Here is a 22,998-nt window from a genome sequence, read left to right on the forward strand (position 1 = left end):
CCCTTTTTTTATTTTTCAACCTATCTATCGCGCCCCCCCCCCCCCCCCCCCCCCCCCCCCCCCCCCCTTTTCAACCTATCTATCGCCCCCCCCCTCTATCTATCGCGCCCCCCCTTTTTCAATTTTTAATTTTTCATCCTACTAACTTAACTCTATCGTTTTAACTTTTCTCTATCGTGCTGCTCTTAACTCTATCGTTCTTTAACTTTTCTCTACCATGCTCCCTCTCTCTCTCTCTCTCTCTCTCTCTCTCTCTCTCTCTCTCTCCTACCCCACGCGCTGTCCCCCCCCCCCCCCCTCTCTCTGTGTGTGTAACTTTCGGACCTTATAGGTCATTATGGCCTTTTGAAGACTTTAAGATAACATTTCATTTCATTTATACCATACTCCCCCCTCCCCCTCCCCCCCCCCTTCTCCTTCACTTTTGTTTTCGAGACACACACACACTCAGCTGAGCATATTGAGGGCACCTGGCCACACCGCCTCGCACTCCACCACTCGTCGGGATCGCCGTCAGTGTGGGTGCACACGTACATCCAATGACTCCCAGCCGCCGCGCCCGCTGCTAGGGTGGGTGCACACGTACACCTAACTCCCTTGCGGACGGCGATCAAGCATGAGGAAGATGAACGATAAAGCCGACCCCCTAGAGGGTGCCATTCAAAAATGCAAAGAGGAGATGACGGAGATCATGACCAAGATGAACCGCAACCTCTGGGGCACAATAAACATACTCGAAGGACGCGTACTGACCCAAGAGAGCAAGATAAGCACGTTGGAAGACCAAGTGACGACCCAAGAGGAAGAGATCGCGTCACTCAAGAAAGAGCTCGCCGAAGCACGATCAAGAAACACACTGGAAGAGGGCGAACTGCAACCCTTGGTAATCGAAGAAATCAACACGATAAAGGAGCAAGTACGGGCCATCAAAGAAGGAGAAGAGCAGCATAAAGAAATGACGACTTCTTGGGTGGATGTTCTTACCAAAACTCAACAGAAGGCGGACGAAGCTGAGAAATGGATCAAGGTGGCCAAGAAAGGAAAAGGCAAGGAGATAACGCCCACGCCCACACCCAACAACATCATTAATCAGACACTAGAGGAGGAGCAGAGGAGAAGGGTGCGCGCTTTACATGTGAGAATTTGCGGTCTTAAAGACAAAGGCAATGTGGACGAAGAAGTAAAAGAACTCACAGCCCTGATGGGGATTCATGAGCCGACCCACACAAGGGCATGGAGAGTGGGCAACATAAAGAAAAATGGAAGCAGTGGAGAAACCTCAAAAGAAAGAGCACTCATCCTCCGTTTTCCCTCCATGGAAGCAAAGAAGTCATTCTTGAAGAAAAGACCAACTCTTAAAGAGACTGGCATCTTTCTCGGGGATGATCTCACCCTCTCGCAGATCGCTCATATGCAGGAAGTAATGCCGGAGATTAGAGCGGCAAGGGAAAAAGGCAAGATCGCTTTTTATCGAGACGGAAAAGTGGTAATACTAGAACGACGCTCCACATGACGGTGCGAGACTTATGGGACCACACTCAAAGTAGCTGCCTGGAACTGCAATGGATCTATGCGTCTTGATGTGGGGGCCTTTGAGGATAGCTTTACTGGAAGAGACATCATCTTTTACTCTGAGACACACCAGGCCCCAGTGCAATCCATGCCTCACATCAGTGGATACAGGTGGGAGACAGCCTACAGACAGGAGACACGCTCAGAGCACAGAGGGCGGGGCTCAGGGGAAGTGGCAGTGTTATTTAGAGAGGATCTGCACCCACTGATACATATAATCTGCAGGGACGAGCAGGCTAGGTACATGTGGGTGAGACTGAAAGCAGAGACAGGCAGATACCTCTATCTAGCTATTTGCTACTTTCCCCCGAGTACATCAGTTTATGCATCACCCAGAGGACAGTCCCCTTTCTCTATTTTGGATGATGACATATGGGAGTTCTCTAGGGACGGTGACATTATCATCCTAGGGGACTTCAATGCTAGGACTGCCCATCACCAGGCAGTGTTTTATGATACTTCAGAGGAGATGCTAAGAGAGCTAGATGTTGGAGAGACGGGCCTTTCCAGACTATCACACGATGTGGAATGTACTGAGTATGGGCGACACCTGATAGACATGGGTACTGCACATGGATTGGCCATCTTGAACGGCCTACAGAGATTTCCTGTTTCGGGAGGTTTTACATGCTTCCCACACAGACATGGAGCCAGCACAGTAGACTATGTCATGGCACAGCCGAATCTCATCTCTAGTATCCAGGATCTCACAGTTGAGCCCAGACCGATCGGGGTGGCAGTGGATCATGCTCTGGTGTCAATGACCATCTCCTTTCAGTTCAGTGTAGCACACAGGCCACGAGTAGCAGCCCCTACTCGCTACACATTCACACGGGAGACGGATTCTGTATACATGGACGGAATATACAGACGCCTATGCACTGAGGACTCGGGGCGACCTTTGGAAGAGCTAACTACTATATTGACACAGACATTACATGAGGCAGCAGTAGAAGCATACCCACACACCCAGCCTGAGCAGAGCCGCTGATAAGGGAGTATGCCTCAGAACAGTTGGTACGATGAGGAGTGCTGCCAGACTAGAGCCAGACTTCAGAGGGAGGTGCTGTTGGGGGACGTCACTCACAGACAGTCACAAATTGACTTCCGACGCCTGGTGCGGCGGAAGAAGAGGGCTTTTTTGGCTCGACTCGAGCAGGATCTATATCAGCTATTCTTGAGTTAGGACTCGCGTGAGGCGTGGCGGCTCTTTCATGAGCAGTCCCCCCCCCTGCTATTTCCTCCACAGAGACCTGGGGGCAGTACGCATCATCTTTGTTGTAAGGTCCCTGACCCCGATCAAAAATAATGGGTGAGAGCTGATACAAAGGCTGATACAAGATGAGCAGGATGTACAATCCTCAAAAGAGCTAAATCATAGGAGATCCATCATCGGTCGCTGGCAAATCTCATCAATCTCCTCCATCGTCAATAGTCTGACCGGGCTTCGTGCATGTCGGGCCAAAGTGATCCGAATCCTCTAATGCTACCTCCGTTGATGCTGTGTAGTTCTCCGTAGTGGTGGGCGTCTAGATCTCCCTAGCTCGGTCGCTCGATCGATCAACGTGCCTCTGGTGTGAGGAGAATGTGAGCTTTGCTCTGGTATGTTTCTGTCTCTGAGCTGGCTAGCCTCGCCTCTCATCAGGCTCTCTCGTGTGTGCAGAGCTCGAGCAAAAACAGACCCAAACATCTTTGGTCCTCATACTCCATGACTCTAGAGAGTGGTCCAAAGCCCTCTCTGAACAGACAGTGAAAGCAGCCTGGTGTCTCATAGTAAACTGGGCAGTGGCATGTGTAGTGCAACTGTGTCTCAGGCTCCATGTGACATAGGGGACATGTCCTCGCCTCTGCTGGTACTTCGCTATATCTACCAGTCTTGATCCGAAGCTGGTGTGAAGATGTGTGTATCTGGCCAATAACACATCGTATCCCATGAGGTAAGTGGGTGTCCATGTATCTGGGTCTCGTCACAAAACCATCCTCAGTAAGCTAGAGAAGATACTCTCTATAGAAAGCCATCTTCGTGCCCCATCTTCACTTGCTATGAAGCAGTTGAATGGGCCTGTCAAGCAGATCAGCCTATAGCATTCCCGCTTCTGATTTTGAGAAGGCTTATGATAGAGTAGATTGGGGTTGCTTGGAGGGCACTATTCAAAGGATTGGTTTTCCCTTGCAGTGGATGTGAGGTGTATTTGCATTATACAGTACTACTTCTAACAGTTGTCATGATTAGAGGCCACTTTGAACGACACTTTCAGCTGTCACGTTCAGTCCGACAGGGATGTCCCTTGGCAGCCTACTTCTTTCTATTTTTTGCTGGGTCATGTCTCTATTCTTGCGCCACAAGACACCACAGTTGAGAGGTCTGACTATGCCTTCGGCTGACTCGCGAGATTAGCTGGATCAGGAGTATGAAGATGACGACCTGTCCAGTTTTGATCGCCACGTACCCCGAATTTGAAAAAATGCAATTTCGGATCCGGGGGGTTGCTAAATATGACAGGTACTCGGTCCAGTACGTCTTAGTTAGAGCTCCGTATAGCAACTTACGGTATCAAAATCCGACTCGTATGACCCGTTTTAGCCTAAAACCAATTTTTCATAAAATTGAGCGGGGAGGCACCGGAGCCCGGGACTGTGTGGGAACAGGTTCTAGGCCACTCCAGACCAGCTTTAGCAGCTAGGGGGCGCCCTCTTGCCTTGTGGGAGTCTTTGGGAAGTTTCCAAGCTTGCAACTAAGTGTGAGAACCAGTTAACTAAACCAACTGGACACTTGGTGGGTAGGGGAACTGGACTTGCCAATGCAAGGACTGAGTGCTCACTCAGATGCTTATATCAGCACAAATCGATTTTCAGCCTGTAGGAGCCTATTTAGAGGTCTACACACACACACACACACACACACACACACATAGTGCACACACACACATACCTACACACACTGGGAAGGTGCTACCGGTACACACACCTTTTGAAGGAGAAGCAAGGAGGGAGGTGCTGTCGAATTCTCGCCTCAAGAAGCTCGATTAGATCAGAGAATCGAGAAGATTATCAGCCCTTAATCACGGTAACCACAGTTTAATTAATACCTTCTGTAAATTCTTTTCATTACCATCTAAATTCCTCGTCTATTATGCTTATTCCTAGTCGTAATTCTTTATAATTACTCTCTAATTTCTCCTTAACCATATTCTATTATGTAATCATCATTCCATAGCTGAATTATCAGCCATTCATCACTCTTAATTAATGATTAAGTGCATGATTATTAGAATTTTCTCTCTCTAGGTAGCATAGTAATTAATCGGTAAGCCGGAAATTGTGTAGATTGATGAGAATCACTCTTTCTGTCACTCATCAATATTGTAGCTAAATTAAATTCATTTCTCTTATGCATTAAGATGTAATTAAGGGAAAATTAATCCGTCGTTAAGTCTCTAAGAGTTGACTTTTCTTACACCTATGCATAAGGTGAATCTGCACCGTCTATTTGCTAGGAAAGAGATTAATCATACTTAATTCATCTCTCTGGTAATTCCATTAGTGAAATCCTATTATTCTTAATCATGTAAGCCGAGTAATTATCTTTAGAGCCGGTTCCCATAGGATTATGTGTCATTCTTAATGATTTCTATATGGGAAATCTAGACCTCTCATATAGGAGGGATTAATTAATGTTGCTAATCTATCTATTGGGTTGTTATGACACTTGCGAACCTTAGCTTTTTCTCCAAGCTAATTAATTAAAGTAGTGAGTAAAATGGCTCCGATTAAGAGAACTCGTTTCGGTGGTGCCCACGACCGCGAGGTAGGAATAAGCAATGTCAATGGGAAGGGAAAAGCTCCCATGGAAGAACAAATACCGGCCATCTCACGGGCCATCGACGAAGAAATGGAAGAGGTAGGTTATAATTTCATTCAAGTTGTTTAATTTAACATTGCACACGTTTAGTTAGGAATGAAAATATCCCCAAACATGTTGGAGAAATCCGACGGAAACCTCGGCATTGAATTCATTGTACATTAAGTTCTAAAGTAGGAAGGAAATGATTGATGGGTATGCTGGTTGCAATTAGGAAAGAATGTCTGTTAGGGAAAATTTAGCTCGACATGTTCATTTTATTTCCAATGTTGAATCAGTCCTGACCCCCCTTACTGATCACAGGGGACAGAGTTCCTCGTTAAGGGCTCTTGAATCCACGACTTGCTTTTTATGCGGTGGATATCCACGACTTGCTTCCTATGCGGTGGGAATCCACGTCTTGCTTTCTATGCGGTGGGCGTGTCCATGACGTGCTTTCTATGTGGTGGACATACCTAGTTGTATGGGCAGCTAGGCGACAACAGGAGGAGTGAACTCTCGCTGGAGGGGGGATGTTGTACCTCCAGAACATTGGAATTTTAATGAATAAGTTTGAGTAGAATTTTTACTAAAATACTGTCTTGGTGTTATTTGTAATACTGGTTGAAGGGCTGTCTTAACGAACAATGTGCTTCAGAATTAAAACAAGGAATGTTTATGTTGAGCAACCTTTGTGGTAGTAATTAGGTCACACAAGGAAGTGTGAGTGTGGGGGTGGAAAGTGGGGGCTTGGCTCAGGTTACCAATGCCTACGAGATGGGTGGTCTCGATTGGTCGGGAACTCTCTGTCTCCATAGTGCTTACTTCGATATTAGTAATACTCATTGCCCCAGGAGCAGTGAAATCTCGAGAGTACGTGCCTCTGAAACATGGGGAAAAAGGCACTCGGGGTTTCTCTCCTCTTGGAAGGTGAGTCTTAGGATCGCTAGATAGTTGAAGTACGCTTCCCTTGCGAGGTGGAGCTAGATCTCCTTGCTAGTAAGCTCAAACTTGACTCACTTTGTGATGAGAGATTGTCCGCTAGTCGAACCGTGAATCATTTTGTTTGCTTCCGCAATAGATCTAGTGGCCACCAGGTTCACCATCCAATCCGCTGGTTGATACGGCCGGGTGGGGACCTCACACCTGGTATCAGAGCCTAGGTTAGGCTGGGAAATAAAGTCGTACTGTTTGAATATTTAAATAAGGAACTGAAAGTATATAGGTAGTTGATCCGAATTCCTTGCATTGGTGTTGCAGGAAGACCCCGTGCTCGAATATCGTGAGTTCTAAGTGTTTGAGCTTATTTATGAGCAAGCTCGAAGATCCCCAGTTTACCAATTCAGGCGAGATGTCATGGACATACTGATGAAGGCTCATACGCCACACTCCACTCGCATTGATAAAGGATGGGAACTTGATTGGACATTTCCAGGAGGGGTTTACTACATCAACGCTCGGAAGCTAGGATGCCTGGCTACCGATTTGAAGAAGATACGTTGGGGAGAAGAGTTGAGGATAGTAGAGATATTCTACTTGGTGCCTACACGATTGGACCAGACTGTCTCAGACGACACCAATCAAATCCTCAACGACTGGCTCTTGGAGAAGGTCACCAATGTGATCCCAGCAAACAGAGTCAAAACCTTTGGAGTACCAAAAGAGGAATTCCGGCTTGATTCTTAGTTTATTATCCACTCAAGAATGAGTACAGGAACTATTTCACGAACGAAGTAGTGCATCATGTGAATACCATCTCCTAGGCGTATGTCATACGCAATCCATAAAGCCATGTAATAAGCTGATCATCAGTTATCCTAAACCTTGAGGGGTTTCGATTGTAATAAATTTTTATCAATAAAGTGTTTTTTTTTTGTCTCTGAATCTTGTCTCTTGATAAAGTGGAAATTTGAAATTTTATTAAAGTCTCGTGTCTATTTTGAAATTTTAGAAATGGTATCAAGAATTTCGTATAACCCATGTAGGCACCGCCTGTTGCTCTGTACTCAGCAGCGCAAGAGAAGAAGCTTCTCCTTAAGCAAGCCCAACCTCCTATCTTTAAGTGCGAGGGGGCAAATGTGGAGAGAGACGTGGAAGTGTGGATGGAAGCCATGGACGACTACTTTGAAGCTGCGGGGACCCAACCCGTAAATCAGACCATGCTTGCGATGTTCCGCTTGACTAGCGATGCCAAGATATGGTGGAAGCAACATTGCAGAGACATGGATATTAAGGGATCTTCCCAATCCTGGGAAGACATCAAAGCTGCAATAATGGGACGTTATTTACCACCTGCCTATAGAACCTTGAGAATGAATGAATTCTTTTCACTTCGGCAGCTTAATTCATCTGTCGAAGAATATTATGCAAAGTTTGTCACTCTTCGGAGCTATGCTCCTAAGATGACCTTGGAACAACAGGTGGCGAGGTTCTGCCAAGGACTAATCGATCCCTTGAATACTCGGTTGGAAGCTCTCAGGCCGACAACACTACAGGATGCCTTGCTGAGGGCCAAACCTCTAGCTCTCGAAGTACAAAAGGTTAATCAAAACAGGAGGAATCATTGGGCAAAAAGAGCAAGGACAACTGCTTGGAATAACAGACCAGCCAACCAAGCATATGACCAGCGCCCTATTGTGGCTACCACCACAACCATGGAGTTCCCTGATGTTCGATGCTATGGTTGCGGCGAGCATGGACATTACAAATCCAATTGCCCCAGGAAGATTCAGGCAACCAACGCCAATGCCATACCCTTGAATACTCGTGGGCGTGGCCAAGCTAATGGAAGAGGAGGACGAGGAAGGATAAACAGAGGGCGAGGGCGTGGAGCTACCGCCAGAGTGAATGCCACAGTGGTACAACCAACTGTGGGTGATGAAGCAGTGGTACAACCCTACATGCTGCAATTGACAATCCCAATGGTTGCGAGCAATACGCAGTCATTCATACGCCAGGATCTCTCAGAGGTGAACAAGTTAACTTCCTTATAGATTGTGGTAGTACTCTTTTATTTCTTTCACCCCGATGCATGAGGAAGCTAAAGCTAGATAAGTATCCAACAAGCAAGCTGGTTGTAGAGTTAGCAAACGGCAAGGAAGTAGTATCTCAATATTCTGCAGGAAAAATCGATTTTGACTTAGGGGGACACCCAACTTCTACCCAATTTCGAACCCTACCCTTAGGATTCTTTGATGGGATACTAGGGATGGACTGGCTAAAGCAAAATAGGGCCCACATACATTGTGCACAAGGGAACTTTACCTTTACAGATAACTTGGGTAATGAAGCCTTACTCCAGGGGGAAAATGGGAGACCTAGGGCTACTCTAGTTAAGGCTAGTACGCTTTTGAAGGGACTAAGGAAGGGTCAGCAAATTTATGCAGTAAAACTCAACAAGGTGGACCAATCAGATACCTCACTTCGACCAAACTAGTTAAGAGAGTATGATGATGTATTCACTGAAGACCTTACGAATCTTCCGCCACATAGAGAGATAGATCATGAGATTGAAACTATCCATGGATGTGAACCTATCTCAAAAAGACCTTATAAGATGTCACTTCCAGAGGCCATCAAATTCAAGGAACAACTTAGACAACTCATTGAGCAAGGATTCATTCGACCCAGTACTTCTCCTTGGGGTGCTCCAGTTCTTTTTCAGAAGAAGGATGGAACCTTAAGGCTATGCATAGATTACCGAGGACTAAACTAGGTAACTGTCAAGAACAAGTATCCAATTCCAAGGATTGACGAACTCTTGGACAGGCTCCACGACGCCAAAATGTTTTCAAAGATTGATCTAAGGTCAGGATATTACCAAATCAGAATCAAAGAATCAGATATTCCAAAGACAGCTTTCAACACTAGGTACGGGCACTACGAGTTCACAATAATGTCTTTTGGTCTAACAAATGCTCCTGCAAGCTTCAATCGACTTATGCAGGATATTTTGAGACCTTACCTGGATGATTTTGTCTTGGTTTTTTTTTATGACATTCTGATCTATTCTAAGAACGAGGCAGATCACGAAGGACATGTTCGCAAAGTACTTGATCTTCTTCGGGAGCACCAACTTTACGCTAAAGAGAGCAAGTGCACTTTTTGCTCACCAAAGGTCAACTATTTTGGATTTGTCATATCGGCTGAAGGGATTTCAGTGGACCGAGACAAAGTCAAGGATATCGTTGATTGGCCTCAACCATCCACTGTCAGCGAAGTAAGAGGATTTCTCGGAATAACGGGATGGTACAGGATTTTTGTCAAGGACTATGCACGTATTGCTGCACCTTTGACGGAACTCCTAAAGAAAGGAATGAGGATCGAATGGAAGACCGAGCACGAGTCTAGCTTTGCTAAACTAAAAGAGTTCTTGGTCTCGGCTCCTATTTTAAAGCTTCCAAATTTCAGCAAGGAATTTGAAGTAGCGACCGACGCTAGCAAATTTGCTCTAGGCGGAGTTCTTACTCAAGAAGGAAGACCAGTGGCGTATACTTCGCGAAAGCTGAGAGATCATGAGAAGAATTATCCTACTCATGATTTGGAACTTTTAGCAGTTATTCATGCGCTGAAGTTATGGAGACATTATCTTCTTGGGCGCAAGTTTCAGCTGGTTACAGACCACAAGAGCTTAAAATGGATTTTTACTCAACCTATTCTCAATATGCGACAACGACGATGGATAGAGCTATTACAAGAATATGACCTTGACATAAAGTATAGACTAGGGAAGGAAAATGCAGTTGTAGATAATGCAGTTGTAGATGGTCTTAGCCGAAAATCCTTTCTCGGAGCTATCTCTATTCCAAATAATCCTATCTGGGATAGAATCAAAGAAGCATCTTTAGTAGATCGAGAATACCAGCGTATAGTATCTCTAGTCCAGCAGAATAAGATGCCTGAAGCTAAAAATTACTCTTATGGGAGGATGTCTTTACTACAGACATAGACTCTTGTGTACCCAGAGATCCAGCCTTAAAGAAAGCTATTCTGTATGAAGCACACGATAGCCCTATATCCGGACATCCAGGCTATGCTAAGACTCTTCATGCTGTCAGGAGGAGTTATTTTTGGACTGGAATGAAAGGAGACATACTTCGCTATGTGAGTCAGTGTCTTTCTTGTCAGTGGATAAAGGTCGAAAGGATCAAGTTACCAGGGAAACTTCAACCTCTTGACATACCCCAGATGAAATGGGAATGCATTAGTATGGATTTTGTTACAGGATTACCTTCTGCAGGAGGGTATGATTCTGTTTTCGTGGTTGTTGATATGTTGACAAAAGTGGCTCATCTAATACCCGTAAAGACAACCTTTAGTGCTTCAGATATTAGTTGGGTATTCATCAAGGAGATTTTTAGGCTACATGGTCTACCCAAGCGTATCGTCAGTGATAGAGATGCCAAGTTTACATCAAAATTTTGGACTTCTCTTTTCCAATCTATTGGGTCACAATTAGCTTTCAGTACAGCGTATCACCCCCAGTCAGATGGGCAAACTGAAAGGGTTAATCAAGTCATCGAGGACATTCTCAGAGTCTATTGTTCGCAAGAACCAAAGAAGTGGTTACAATATCTACCTTTGGTGGAGTATGCTTACAACTCTTCCGAACACAGAAGCATTGGAATGTCACCTTTCAAAGCTCTTTATGGACAGAACTGTTTAGCACCGCTGAACTTCTCAGATCCAACCATCACGGTAGAAGCATCTAGGAAGATGTTAGAAGATATGGAAGCACAGACTAGAGCTATTCGCCAGGATATTTAGGCCGCTCAGGATAGACAGAAACACTATGCAGATAAGAACCGTTCAGAAAGAACCTTCAAAGAAGGGGATAAGGTTTTTCTGAGAGTCCGACCAAAGAAAAGCAACTTATCACTAGGCAGATATAAGAAGCTTAGCCCAACGTATTGTGGACCATTCGAGATCGTTAAGGTTGTGAGTGACCAAGCCTACAAACTAAAGTTACCTGCAAACTTGAAGGTTCATGATGTGTTCCACGTCAGCTTACTCAAACCCTATATTCCTAACCTTGACCAATTCTTGGACTCAGATCAGATAGTCATGCCAGCACAAGGAGTTCTCGAGCTCCAACCTGACTACGTACTGGAAACAAGGGAAAGGAAGTTACGCAACAGAACTATCACGGAGCATATGGTAAAGTGGAAGGATTACCCTGAAGAAGATGCAACTTGGGAGGATGAACCAACACTCATAAAAGATTACCCAAACACATTCTTGAGATGAGGACATCTCAAATTTTTCACGTTGGGGAGGTTGTAAGGTCTCTGACCCCGATCAAAAAGAACACCATTGTACCTTGAAATGAACATAATGGAATAAGTTACTATTTTTAGAAGTTTTCGAAATTCTGTCAGTGCCATGATGTTTAGAATGTTTTAAAGCTTCGAAATGTGAATTAAAATAATTTTTGTAAAAAAATCTCAAAAATAGAAAGTTTTTGGTCACCCGACCCATCCAGTTTTGATCGCCTCGAAGAACTGCACCCGTATCTCGAATTTAAAAAAATGCAATTTCGGACCCCGGGGGCTGCTAAATATGGCAGGTACTCGGTCCAGTACATCTTAGTTAGAGCTCCGTATAGCAATCTACAGCATCAAAATCCGACTCGTATGACCCGTTTTAGCCTAAAACCAATTTCAATTTTTCATAAAATTGAGCGGGGAGGCACCGGAGCCCGGGACTGTGTGGGAACAGGTTCCAGGCCACTCCAGACCAGCTTTAGCAGCTAGGGGGCGCCTCCTTGCCTTGTGGGAGTCTTTGGGAAGTTTCCAAGCTTGCAACTAAGTGTGAGAACCAGTTAACTAAACCAACTGGACACTTGGTGGGTAGGGGAACTGGACTTGCCAATGCAAGGACTGAGTGCTCACTCAGATGCTTATAGCAGCACAAATCGATTTTCAGCCTGTAGGAGCCTATTTAGAGGCCTACTCTCACACACACACACACACACACACATGCTCACACACACATAGTGCACACACACACATACCTACACACACTGGGAAGGTGCTACCGGTACACATACCTTTTGAAGGAGAAGCAAGGAGGGAGGTGCTGTCGAATTCTCGCCTCAAGAAGCTTGATTAGATCAGAGAATCGAGAAGATTATCAGCCCTTAATCACGGTAACCACGGTTTAATTAATATCTTCTGTAAATTCTTTTCATTACCATCTAAATTCCTCGTCTATTATGCTTATTCCTAGTCGTAATTCTTTATAATTACTCTCTAATTTCTCCTTAACCATATTCTATTATGTAATCATCATCCCATAGCTGAATTATCAGTCATTCATCACTCTTAATTAATGATTAAGTGCATGATTATTAGAATTTTCTCTCTCTAGGTAGCATAGTAATTAATCGGTAAGCCGGAAATTGTGTAGATTGATGAGAATCACTCTTTCTGTCACTCATCAATATTGTAGCTAAATTAAATTCATTTCTCTTATGCATTAAGATGTAATTAAGGGAAAATTAATCCGTCGTTAAGTCTCTAAGAGTTGACTTTTTTTACACCTATACATAAGGTGAATCTGCACCGTCTATTTGCTAGGAAAGAGATTAATCATACTTAATTCATCTCTCTGGTAATTTCATTAGTGAAATCCTATTATTCTTAATCATGTAAGCCGAGTAATTATCTTTAGAGCCGGTTCCCATAGGATTATGTTTCATTCTTAATGATTGCTATATGGGAAATCTAGACCTCTCATATAGGAGGGATTAATTAATGTTGCTAATCTATTTATTGGGTTGTTATGACGCTTGCGAACCTTAGCTTTTTCTCCAAGCTAATTAATTAAAGTAGTGAGTAAAATGGCTCCGGTTAAGAGAACTCGCTTCGGTGGTGCCCACGACCGCGAGGCAGGAACAAGCAATGTCAATGGGAAGGGAAAAGCTCCCATGGAAGAACAAATACCGGTCATCTCATGGGCCATCGACGAAGAAATGGAAGAGGTAGGTTATAATTTCATTCAAGTTGTTTAATTTAACATTGCACACGTTTAGTTAGGAATGAAAATATCCCCAAACATGTTGGAGAAATCCGATGGAAACCTCAGCATTGAATTCATTGTACATTAAGTTCTGAAGTAGGAAGGAAATGATTGATGGGTATGCTGGTTGCAAGTAGGAAAGAATGTCTGCTAGGGAAAATTTAGCTCGACATGTTCATTTTATTTCCAATGTTGAATCAGTCCTGACCCCCCTTACTGATCACAGGGGGCAGAGTTCTTCGTTAAGGGCTCTTGAATCCACGACTTGCTTTTTATGCGGTGGATACCCACGACTTGCTTTCTATTAACCGGGCCATGTGTGAGGGCCTACCAGACTCTTGGAGCCTATCTACGATCATACCTATCTTCAAATCAGGAGACCCCATGGAGCCTGGGAATTACCGCACTATTATGATTGGGCACACACTGGCACGGTTGTATGCATCCATTCTGGAGCAACAGCTGAGTAGATGGGCAGAGAGGGAAGGGATACATGCAACTGGGCAGGCAGGATTCAAGAGAGGCTTCTCTACTCTTGACCACATCCTAACACTCAGGGCCATCATCGAAGAAGGCAGATCTCATGGGAGACGGATCTATTGTAGCTTTGTGGACTTCCGCAAAGCTTTCGACACGGTACCTAGAGCTAGACTGATGCGCAGACTACAGGAAATGGGAGTACCCACAGAACTCATTTGGGGGATCATGGCATTGTACAGATCAGTAGTAGGGCATGTACGCACCCCGGAGGGACTTTCTACACCGGTTTACTCCACTATTGGGGTGAAGCAGGGCTGCCCGCTCTCTCCTACTCTTTTCGGTATGTATGTGGATGAGGTCTCTGACTACATTGACAGCGATGGGGATAAAGGTGCTCAGTTGGCAGGGACATGGATTCCACTTTTGCTATATGCTGATGACATAGTGTTGATCTCCGAATCCTCAGAAGGAATGCAACGTCAATTGGATGCTTTGCATACGTTTGCCCACGAAAGTGGTTTGTCTGTCAACCTGGGTAAAACCAAGGTTATGGTGTTTAATACCACCCCACAGTGGATCAGGAGGTCAGCACCTACATTCACATACGGCCAGGAGACTGTGGAGTACACAGACGCTTACACTTACCTTGGAGTGGTTTTTAGCGGACCTGCATTCTCACTCAGAAGAGCAGCAGAGACCAGACTTACTAGAGCCCACGCAGCATTGGGTAGATTGGAGAGGATGTGTTTGCAGGTTCAATTTCAGGAGCCCCGGACGAAGCTCTGGCTCTTTGACACCTTGGTGGCTTCAGCATTGCTCTATGGAACCGAGATATGGGGACCTTCACTGGATCACCACGGGAGGCCGGGTCGCTCAGACGGATGGGGGAACATGGGGAAACCTCTCGTCTCTATGATCTCGTGGCTCATTAGAGCCAAGGCGTCAGTACCACGGGCCATTATCCGAGCAGAGCTAGCAGCCCCCCCACTTGTGGTGGAGGCGCTCACCAAATCAGTCTCCTTCCTAAACCGCACATGGGCACTTCCTGGAGACAGATATGCTCGCATAGCACTTGAATCCTCTCGACAGCTAGCCATACAAGGAGATACAACATGCTGGTATGGGGAGATGACATCATGGTTTCAGGCACATGGGTTCAGCATAGGCAGGCTGCCACCTTTCCAGTCTTCATTGGATGCACCATCTCTCACTCTTACACAGTCAGAGATCACCAATCTCATCCGCCAAGACCTAACCCAGCTAGACACCAGGAGGACATGGATACAACCAGCACAGGAATTGGGCACAAAGATGGCTTTCTACAGAGACCACCTCCTCCAACTTACGGAAGATGGTTTTGTGGCGAGACCCAAATACATGGATACCCATTTGTCTCATGGGATACGATGTGCTATTGGCCAGTTACGCACATCTTCTCACCAGTTGCGGATTGAGACTGGGAGATACAACGGAGTACCAGCTGAGGACAGGACATGCCCCTTGTGTAACATGGAACCTGAGACAGAGCTACACTATACATGCCGCTGCCCCGTCTACTACGAGATACGAGGCCGCTTCCATTGCTTGTTCAGAGAGGGTTTTGGACCACTCTCAAGAGTCATGGGATACGAACATCAGAGATGCCTGGTGCCTGGGTTTGTTCTTGCTCGAGCTGCGCTGACACAGAGATAGCCTGATGAATGGCGAGGCTAGCCAGTCTCAAAGACGGATCACAGACTTCTTCAGAGCAGACACGGGAGAGCCGCAAGAGCCACTCCCACAACAGAACTCCCCCCCGTCTCACACCAGAGGCACACTGATTGACCGAGCAATTGAACTGGGGAAATCCAGGCGCCCGCGACTGCGAAGAACTACACAGCATCGACGAAGGCTACGACAGAAAATTCGGAGCACGCTGGCCAGGCATACAAGACGCCCAGTCAGACTACTAACCATGGAGGAAATTGATGAGATTCGCCAACGACCGATGCTAGATCTCTTGTGATTCAGCTATCCCAACAAGCCGCCCATTATTTTGCTTAGTTTTTTGCCTGGCTCACATCGACCAACTTAGGACCCCATTAGTATATATCTTTGTTTTGTACTGTTGTTAGGTTATTTTGTTACTCTGACTTTGTATCAGATCCACCACTTTGTAACTTTTAGGTCTCATAGGTCATTGTGGCCTTTTGAAGACGTTAATATAACATTTCATTTCATTTCATTTTCTCTCTCTCTCTCTCTCTCTCTCTCTCTCTCTCTCTCACAGGTTAATATCTTGAGAGCAAGGTCACTTCTGGAGGTATGGACATCAATGGGCGTTGAAACTGTTCGCATACATGACCTTTACCTCATGCTTGCAGAAAGCAGTAGTAGTCTGGGGGCCAGCGATCATGACATCTCTAGGTTCATTTATCAAAGAGGGGGTTTACGTTGCCCAGCAGTTTTTCTGGATGCAGGGCGAGCCAGGATTATTGAGAGGGCTGCTCTAATAGAAGCTCAATTTGAGATTCTTGAACTTGCAGCCTGTACAAATTTGCAGGTCCTAAGCCTAAGGAGGTGTGAAAGTATACTTGCAATTCACATACAGAGGCTCCATTGCTTGGTTAGCCTGGAGCTGACTGCATGTCCATTGAAGACCCTAGATCTTAACGGTTTGTACAAGTTGAGATGGCTGCGCATTTCTTCTTGTGAAAATCTTACAGTTTTGGACGCCAGTGGGCTTGCACAGCTAAGTTCTGTGAATTTTTTCAAATGCAGCACCTTAAGGGAAGTGAATATGAAAAATTGTTTGTCACTCACGTCAGTTTCAATCTTGTACAATGATAAACTATTTTCTATGAATTTGGGTGATAGCCAGCATCTGGCATGCCTTATTCTCTGGTTTTGTGAGTCCTTGGCTCATGTGAGGTCAATGGACTGGCCTGCTTTACCATCTTCAAGAAAAAGGGGTGCCCTCGACTTTGGAATGTGCAAGGAAATGACATTATTTCCAAAGATCTGGAGTGCTTGTGTTTGGAATTATGGGGTAAACTTTCTCCCCCATGCGTGAGATTTCTGGAGTTTTCAGTATCTCTTCAAGTGTTAGATATTTGGCATTGTCCCCTCAGCAGGCTGCCGGACTTGAGGCAATGCTCGCATCTCCGAGAACTCAAGTTAAGTGATGTTGATGTCTTACTGTACTTGAACAACAGGCTGTTGCTTCGTGAATATACTGTACTTGAACAACAGGCTGTTGCTTCGTGAATATGGTCACATCTTGGATATTCCCTCTGAGGATTTGCAACTTCCGTCAAATTTGGAATATGTATTCATTGAGAATTGCAGAAATGTGGTGCTCAAGGAGGTGGTGTTGAAATTGCAAGGGCTGAGGGAACTCAGGTGGCTTTCATTAAGAGACGTTCGGGTGGGGTGGGATTGGGAGTTGTTCAGGGACATAGATCTCTTGTACAAGCCATCTGTTTTAGGTCTACTAGAGATAGACCCATCAGAATTAGATTACAAATTGAGCTTTGGAGCTGTTAGGCAATTACATGAAGATTTTATTTCTCGAGATACTGAGCTTATGCTACTGAAAGATGAGGTGTGGATAAAATGCATGCACATATATCCTTGATGCATGCGAGGATTGAGTTACAGGATTTCAGAAAAAGAGAGCTGAGTATTCAAGTTGATGTAGGTTTCATCCTACACAGAACTTTGATTTGCATTGAGTCATTTCTTGATGCCAACAGATATCCTACTGGCTTGGAACGATCTTTGAAGAAAGAACTCCAGTTGCACTTTACAGAATTGATGCCACTTTTAGAATGGGAAAAGTTTGAGATGAAAGCCGAACCAAGTCTTTTGCAACATCAAACAGTAGGAGAGCGATTTTGGGATAGCATGGACACAGCTTTGCAAATCAGAGGATCCCCTTGTTGGCTTGTTGAACAGATTGTTCTGCAAACGTGCAGCAGCTGTGATGCTTTATGTGATTTTCTTTCTCGACACCAGTATTCTGAGCTGTCTAGGGACAAGGCCATCAGGGAGCTGTTCCAGAAGATTGCTGTAGAAGAGATCAGAAAACAATTTTTCTTTCTTACGGCAACTGATTGTATGATGCAGCAGGAAGAGAGTGGAAGTAGTAGAATTGGTAAGTGGGAGAAAATGGTCTTTGAAGAACTTAAATCCACGAGGCAGACGATATACAGGAGAGTTATATTCAATCCAGGAGTAGTGTCAGCAATGCCAAGACTACAAACACTTGTAAAGAGGCTCAAGTCTCTGTCAAAGTGCAGAGATTGGAAATTTGGAAGGGAGCTCAGCTTATGGGATGATGAGTTGATACAGGTTGCCTGGAATTGGCTTGGGGCATGTGATGTTTTCTTGTAGATAGAGCGGCTGAAGTGTTCCATAGCAAGAAAAAGGAGGCAAGCAAAGAAGCTTACGAAAGACCTGGGACAGAGTGTCCACGGGATACGTCAGCTCTTGAGAAAATTCGACAGTATTTTGGGACCTGCAATTGACAAGATGGGCAAAGATGCCTCAGTGGCTCCAGTGGGAGGTTGTGATCTAAAGGTTTTACATGAACAGTTGTTTGGCCTAATGTGGGGTTGGAAAGTATACCATTGGTTACAAGAGCTGGAGTGGTGCATCTCTGAAGCTGTGATGCAGTCAAAAAGTCCAATGACACAGGACAACATGCTAGTGAATGACATGCCTTTCTTGGTGTCTAGAATAGAAGGGAAGCTAGCCTTGATAGGCCTCTATTGTCCTCAGGATATTGAACAGTTGCTGTTCAGATCAACTTCCGCTTCCCGTTGGGAGTTGCGTAAGAAGGCAGATTTATTGGCATCTGTCTTGCAACAGAAATACCCTAGTATAGAGCTTCTGTACTATCTCTTGGATGTGGACAAGACAAAAGAGGGGGTCCTGGAGGACTTTGAGGGAATTAACAGAAATATGGACAGCTTTTTGGAAGATGTGAGAAAGGAAATGGGATTCATTGCATCCTTCGAGAAAACTGCGATGGATGTAGGCTGGCAGATTAAGGACATTACGCTGATGATTTTGCAGTTAAAGATACGACAGCTGCAGTGTCTAAAGCTTGCTGGGTGTAGTCTGCATCCAGCAGATAATGAACGGATGGAGTTGTAGGAAAGGAGGAAGATACTGGTATACCCTGACACGATGGAGGAATGGATGGCAACTTGTGGGGGGGAACAACGGGCCAATTTGGCACAGGAAGCGCTTGTTTGTATTATCAAATTCACTTGGGATTGGATAGAGGTTCTCCTGGCAAAGTTGAGAGAGGAGATACAGTTTCTGGAGCTGCTTATGTGCCCTTTCCAAGTTTCTAGCATAGAAAACTCTGAGCACAGGAAAGGTTTTCTGGGGCGGATAGAGAAACTGGTGTTTTTGGTGACAAAGGAGTTGATGTGTGTAAAGTCTATAATTGCCCAATTGGCTAATCTGGAGGGCAGTGCAAGACTTGGAGCAAAGATGGAGGAGGTTCGGAAGGGTTGGCTGGTTCAATTGATGGTGCTACTCCAACAGTATCCAGAGGAAACGTTCCTGCACATTCTGGAGGAATCTGTAGGGGAGCCAGATTTTGAGAGACTGCGGCAAATGGCCACTGATGCATTGGGGGAGAGCGCAGTAGTGAAAGTTGGGAACTTGAGGGCTCTGGTTGTGGGGAGTGGAGTCAGGCCCAACACAGCAAATTTGAATGACCGGGCTGAGGATGTGAAGGAAGAAGACACATTGCTTGAGTCCTCTGAACTCAAAGGGAAGCTCACAACAACCACCAAGAGACGATGGAGGCGGCATGGACTGACGAGACTTGGGAGGCACCACATACCAGCTAGGTGCGGTTGGAGGGCAATGGACCACCCCAAGCCCCTCTTAACTGCACCTAGCTAGGTATAGAGTGCGTCCTCAATGGAAGCTCATGATGTTAAGCAATGTATGAAAAACAATGATAAAGAGTCCATTTGCCTACATGAAAGTATGTCTAAAACCTTATGTGATACGTAGCTAAGTGCGCTTCAGGTCAGGGGATCAGGAAACCGCCGGCCTCCACCCACCCGTCTGCCGGCAATCTCCTACCCCAAGCATACCTAGCTAGGTACACTGTCCCTCCTTAGCACTAGCTCATGATGTTCTTGCAATCCGCAAATGTGGGAATCATAGTGAAAAATTGGAATGTGTCAATAACTTCTTGCTGGGCATGGTCAAGGGTTGAGCAAACCTCGGTTTTGTGAGGCCTCACTCCATCAACTCGAGTTGGAAAGCAAGGAGTAATTTCATCTGGAGTGGGCTTTTATTGGATCCATAGAAGCTTCAAAGTGCAGTGTGTGCAGGAGTTCACAAGTAGGGGTAGCATAAAAATCACTAAATCATAAAAGAAATATATATAATTATGGAAGATGCTAGAAGTCACGTTATGTAATTTATGTAAATTTATGTCACACTTTTCCTGTAAATTACATATAAATAGATTGAACCCTCGAGAAACTGTCAAAGAGAGGACACTTTCTTCTTGCTCTTATTTGTAAAAACTGGGTTTTATAAATATTTCAAAGAACCAATATGTGATGGACAAGGTCTTAGAATTAGCTTGTGAAGTAGTCTTGTTTGGATTAAGAAACATAAACACAAAATTTAGCTTGGAGCTGCAAAAGCAGGAGTATAAGTTACCTGTTGCATAGTTATATATCATGGGTTTGTGCAATAGTGCACTTGGATGACCTACTTGTGCCTCACATAAGCACAAAAGAAACATGGATTTGTGTGCACAAGTATGTGTATGTGCTTAGATGGGTGCTATCTACTAACATGATATGGCGGAAGGGGGAGCCCTTTACACGTGTGGCAATTTGCGACCTGAAAGCTAAAGTCCAAAACAAAAACAAGCCCCTTTGCACGTGATAAAGAGGGAGAGAGGGGGAGAGAGAGAGGCCGCCTTCGCCGTACTAGTTGAGCACTATAGGTGTGAGCTTACATGGGTACTATTGAGCATTGCTTTGGGGGCTTTCTAGCATGATTTTATGCTATGGTGTACACAATGATTTTCAGAGCATATAAAATCTCATTCAGTCAAGATTGATGAATTTTGTATCTTCCTTAGTGTTTCTTGCACAGAGCGAGGCATATGTCGATTAGTCATGTAATCTACCTACTCATGAAACTTCATGAAGTGTTGAGTGGTCTGAGGAACATAACAATGATGATGTTGACTCGAGCAACTTTAACCTAGATACCTTTTTATGTGAATAAAGTCAAAGAAATGACACCTTTAGCAAGATGAAAGAACTCAAAATATGGACCTTATGGCATTATATTGCTCGGCATGTTCATCTTCTCGATCCCTTGGTTCTTTTTGAGCTTTTACAAAGTGCTCATGTTACCTTCCTGTGATTTACTTTGCCATACTGATTTTTGTCTTCGGTGCCAAAGAAATCGAGAGTAGTTGCCTTATTTCTCATGTACAATTACACATCTGCATCAATAATCTAGTTGTATGTCTTGACAAGGGTCTTTCCAAGGAATGGATACCAAGCACATGTGTTTCAAGCCTTGAATACATCTATTCTTGGGGTGGTACTTGTATTATCTTGCAGCAGTGATACGTTGCCTGCCAGCCCTCTCTTTGATTTGCAATCTCTTAGGAATATCTTTGCCTTTGGCAGTCTATTGTAAGTATCCATTGCCATGTAAGATAATTTTACTCCCATATATGGGTGATGTTACTTCCTGGCTTAAAAGCCCATGTTTACCTTGCTTGTTACAACTTTTTCCATGCTTGCATCCTAAATTTCCTTGCCATATCTATTGGTTAAGCTCTTCTGTCAAGATATTTTAAAATATGCTCATTAGCTGTATTGTCTTTGGGCTAATTAGAGGTAGTGTTTTCCATGTGCATTTATGAGGGTAATTTGAGCTCTTATGCTTTAGATTATCCAAGGTTGTGACATCTAAGGTTAAGCTCTTCTGTCAAGATATTTTAAAATATGCTCATTAGCTGTATTGTCTTTGAACTTGGTTGGGCTAATTAGAGGCAATGTTTTCCATGTGCATTTATGAGGGTAATTTGAGCTCTTATGCTTTAGATTATCCAAGGTTGTGACATCTTTGCTAAATAGTAAAAGAATGCAAGTTTCCTGACTTCCAGATTGTATGGGATGTTAGCCACCACAAAGGTGTCCCACATTAAATTTTACTTCTCTTTCAATCACACCGAAAGAGACATATGTGTCCATTCATCTAGAGATCAAAAGATGGCCTATCCATGGCCCCTTGTGGTGCTTGTTTCTGAGGGGTTTAGTTCCTCTAATCTTGCCCTTGTACTCTTGGCCTTGTATCTTGCCCTTATGGTAATCTTGTCCTTGTCTTTGTGCTTGGGGAGCCCTCGTAACTATAAAAAAGTTGGCATATCTGGGATAAAAGAGCACTTAGGCTTTCTTCAAAAATTTTGGCAAACTCTTTCCCTTTACAAGTTCTTTTTGGAAACTTTTAAAAAATGGGCAAAGCTTTCCAACTACAAGACCAAAATTTATCTTGTGCTCTCTTTTCTAGATTGGCTCAACTTTGCTTTCTTTTCATGTGCAATATTGACAAGTTTTATCTATATTGGCTTGCTACGGTGTTTTAAGAACTCTTATGCACCCTAAAGGAAGAAAAACACCATTTGTGCATGCAATATGGTTTAAAAATATAGCAAGAAGGTTGTCTCTCATCCTCCTTGCTCCCATGTGTCCAGGGTTGTAATTTGACGTCTAGTGTGATTTTAAGGCCAGAAAATCATAAGTACACATCTTAAGATTGAATTTACCCACCATGTGCTAGACATGTTGAGAAGTCCCTTGGCTGAGGTTTTGTGAGATTTGGATGTGATTTGATGCCCAAAACACACTATCCAAGCAACTGTAAGTTCATAGTGGTAGTGGGCAGATACGAGTTCCGACATTTCTAGTATGTTAATGAGTATTTGCCAAAACTTTGTCTCGTGTATATGCTAGTCCTTGATTGGCTTCATTATCTAACCTACAACTTTAAATTCATTTTCATTTTCTTCTTTCCTCTTCTTTTTGTAAATTTTCACT

The 22,998-nt window shown here is 44.4% G+C and overlaps 1 protein-coding gene across 2 annotated transcripts in view; it reads left to right on the plus strand.

The window, feature by feature from the left end:
* LOC147441235 (uncharacterized) overlaps window positions 1–19,894 on the plus strand; it is a 42,717-nt gene extending 22,823 nt beyond the window's left edge. Inside the window, exon 3 of one of the 2 annotated variants that reach the window (XM_086482913.1) lies at window positions 16,182–17,789. In XM_086482913.1, coding sequence (XP_086339039.1) covers window positions 16,182–16,964 — 783 coding nt within the window. In that variant the 3' untranslated portion in view covers window positions 16,965–17,789. Of the gene's footprint in view, window positions 1–16,181 lie in introns of both variants that reach the window. The other variant, XM_086482914.1, reaches the window with a different exon arrangement.
* The last annotated feature ends 3,104 nt before the right edge of the window (window positions 19,895–22,998 follow it).

The sequence above is a fragment of the Adiantum capillus-veneris genome, chromosome 15 (genome assembly GCF_014529385.1).
Source record: "Adiantum capillus-veneris isolate H3 chromosome 15, ASM1452938v2, whole genome shotgun sequence".
Lineage (NCBI taxonomy): Eukaryota > Viridiplantae > Streptophyta > Polypodiopsida > Polypodiales > Pteridaceae > Adiantum > Adiantum capillus-veneris.